General features: G+C 60.2%; 2 protein-coding genes across 2 annotated transcripts in view; one reads left to right on the forward strand and one right to left on the reverse strand.

Moving 5' to 3' along the window:
• WDR46 (WD repeat domain 46) overlaps nucleotides 1-1,182 on the forward strand; it is a 16,748-nt gene extending 15,566 nt beyond the window's left edge. The window contains exons 13-16 of the mRNA XM_027770223.1: nucleotides 1-90; nucleotides 429-524; nucleotides 676-789; nucleotides 906-1,182. Of these exons, the coding sequence (XP_027626024.1) occupies nucleotides 1-90; nucleotides 429-524; nucleotides 676-789; nucleotides 906-1,022 (417 nt within the window). The 3' untranslated portion in view covers nucleotides 1,023-1,182. The remainder of the gene's footprint in view (nucleotides 91-428; nucleotides 525-675; nucleotides 790-905) is intronic.
• A 263-nt stretch (nucleotides 1,183-1,445) lies between these two features.
• B3GALT4 (beta-1,3-galactosyltransferase 4) overlaps nucleotides 1,446-2,420 on the reverse strand; it is a 1,519-nt gene continuing 544 nt past the window's right edge. The window contains 1 exon segment of the mRNA XM_027770218.1: nucleotides 1,446-2,420. This exon segment is cut by the window's right edge and continues 52 nt beyond it. Coding sequence (XP_027626019.1) covers nucleotides 1,666-2,420 — 755 coding nt within the window. The 3' untranslated portion in view covers nucleotides 1,446-1,665.

Below are 2,420 nucleotides of genomic sequence, written 5' to 3' on the forward strand. Positions count from 1 at the left end.
GCTGAACCCAACTTCGATGGCCTGGAGAGTAACCCTTACAGGAGCCAGAAGCAGCGCCAGGAGTGGGAGGTGAAGGCCCTGCTGGAGAAGGTGAGGCTGTCCTGGTCCAAGTGCAGTTTGGAGGCCTGGGGGTAGGAAAGCTCCCAGTGTACTCCTGCTGGGAACCTCGGGAAGTGTTCCGTAGCCTCCCTGGCTTGTCTCAGATACCACTGTCCTGTGAACCCCCAGGTACCTGCGGAGCTCACCAGAAGCAGCGCCAGGAGTGGGAGGTGAAGGCCCTGCTGGAGAAGGTGAGGCTGTCCTGGTCCAAGTGCAGTTTGGAGGCCTGGGGGTAGGAAAGCTCCCAGTGTACTCCTGCTGGGAACCTCGGGAAGTGTTCCGTAGCCTCCCTGGCTTGTCTCAGATACCACTGTCCTGTGAACCCCCAGGTACCTGCGGAGCTCATCTGCTTGGACCCGCGAGCCCTGGCAGAGGTCGATGTCATCTCTTTGGAACAGGCAAAGAAGGAGCGGATAGAGAGGCTGGTATGTAGCAGGCCCGGGGGCTCGGGCCCTTGCTCATGCCCGAATCCTGTCTGCATTGCGGGCCTGTCCCCAGAAGGGTGGCATAGCTGCTGGGTGCTGCCACTTCCCTATCTGTGAGGCTGTTACATACCACTCTTGTTCCCCCACTCAGGGCTATGACCCCGATGCCAAAGCTCCCTTCCAGCCCAAGCCAAAGCACAAGGGCCGCAGCTCCACTGCGAGCCTGGTGAAGAGGAAGAGGAAGGTCCTGGACGAGGAGCACAGGGTAAGCATGGGGAGGGCCAGGCCTCCTCCAGGCTGCACCCCTTTCTGCTTGTGCTCTGGGCCTTGGGCTTCCTGCCACTGATTTTCTTGACCCTGTGCCTCCCCTCCCGTCCCCAGGAAAAGGTCCGACAGAGCCTGCAGCAGCAGCAGCAGCAGCAACAGCAGCAGCAGAAGGAAGGGAAGACAAAGCCCATGGGGGCCAGGCCATCTGCCCTGGACAGATTCGTGCGCTGAGCCAGGCTCTAGCCTGGCCTGGGGAAAATCTCTCCCAAGATCGCCTACAGGGAAGCAGCTGTTACCAACCATGAGGGGGTGTTGTGTCCCCTTCCACAGCTGAGTGTGGACAGTGACCTCTGGGGCGGGTTATTAAAGAGGAAAGGGTTATTTTAAATAATGTCAGTCATCCTGTGGACCTGTTCCCTCTTACTCAGCATGCACTGTTTTAGGACAGAGGGGTCCTTGGTGTCCTGCCTATCCCTGTGGCTGCTATGGCTGTAGCCATGCTCATTACGGCCCTTCCTCCTGAGAGACCATCCTCTTCCCCCTCATGTGTGTCTGGGGAGATGTTCTTCCCACCCACCAAGTTCTGGCCACCTCGGCACCAGGTTTGTGTTCTGGGGCTCCTGGTGAAGACCACACTGCACTCCAGGAGGTGGAGAGACAAGTTTATTGGGGGGTCTCTGACTAGAGAGAACGCTAGCATTGTTGTCCCTTCTTCCTGATGGCCAACGTTGGGGCTGGCAGGCCAGGCCCCAGGGTCTCCCCAGGTGCCTGTCTTTGGTGATACAGGGACTGGTATGAGAAACCGGTGAGCTGCAGCCAGCTAGGGCCCCGCCCTGGGCCTAGGATTAGGAAGGTCCTGGGGGCCAGCTGGACGTCAGCTATAGAGCCAGGCCATCACCCGACACCGGAGGATGCCCAGCATTTCCTGGAGCCAGGAGCAGAAGGGTGCAGTCCTCGCCCCGTCAGAGCCTCCCACGAGCTTCCAGGCTTCCTTCATCTTCCAGGGGTCCACCTTGTGGGACGTCAGCAGAAATTTACCGTAGCAGCACCGGTCTAGGGGGTAGTGCGTGGCGCCAGCCAGCTTGACACAGTGGGTTGGGGCGAGGCCGCCTCGCCAGGCACTCACCCCCACGAAGACATCCTCCAGGGGCAGGCGTGGTGCCCGGCTGGCCACCTTCAGGATGAGCTGCACAGCAGAAGCTGACAGCACATACCCTGTACCGGAGGCGTAGGGTGGGAAGTGGCCCCAGGTGTGAGGCCACTGCTCCTCTGATACCCAGTGCTTGCCACCTGGTGTCCGAGAGGGCTTCACCCGCCAGTGCACGCGGCCCAGGTACAGGAGGGGCACTGCCTTGTTCACCAAGGCCTGGCCTTCCCCCTCTTCGTTTTCAGCAACAGGCTCTCTCTGGGACTTCGTGTCCCTCTCCCATTGCTCCCAACGGCCCCCTCGCAGGACCAGCTCTGACACCATTTCCGGGACGTTGACATACACATCATCGTCAGTCTTGAGGATGTAGCGGGCTCTGGGGCAGTGTTTGTCTGCCCAGTTCAGCCCGCTGAGGGTCTTGAGGGTCAGATTCCGGTAGGAGTCCTGGAAAGCCGCCTGCAAAATGTCCCCATGAGCCGCTG

Source organism: Tupaia chinensis, unplaced genomic scaffold, assembly GCF_000334495.1.
Source record: "Tupaia chinensis unplaced genomic scaffold, TupChi_1.0 Scaffold000116_1, whole genome shotgun sequence".
Taxonomy (NCBI): Eukaryota; Metazoa; Chordata; class Mammalia; order Scandentia; family Tupaiidae; genus Tupaia; species Tupaia belangeri.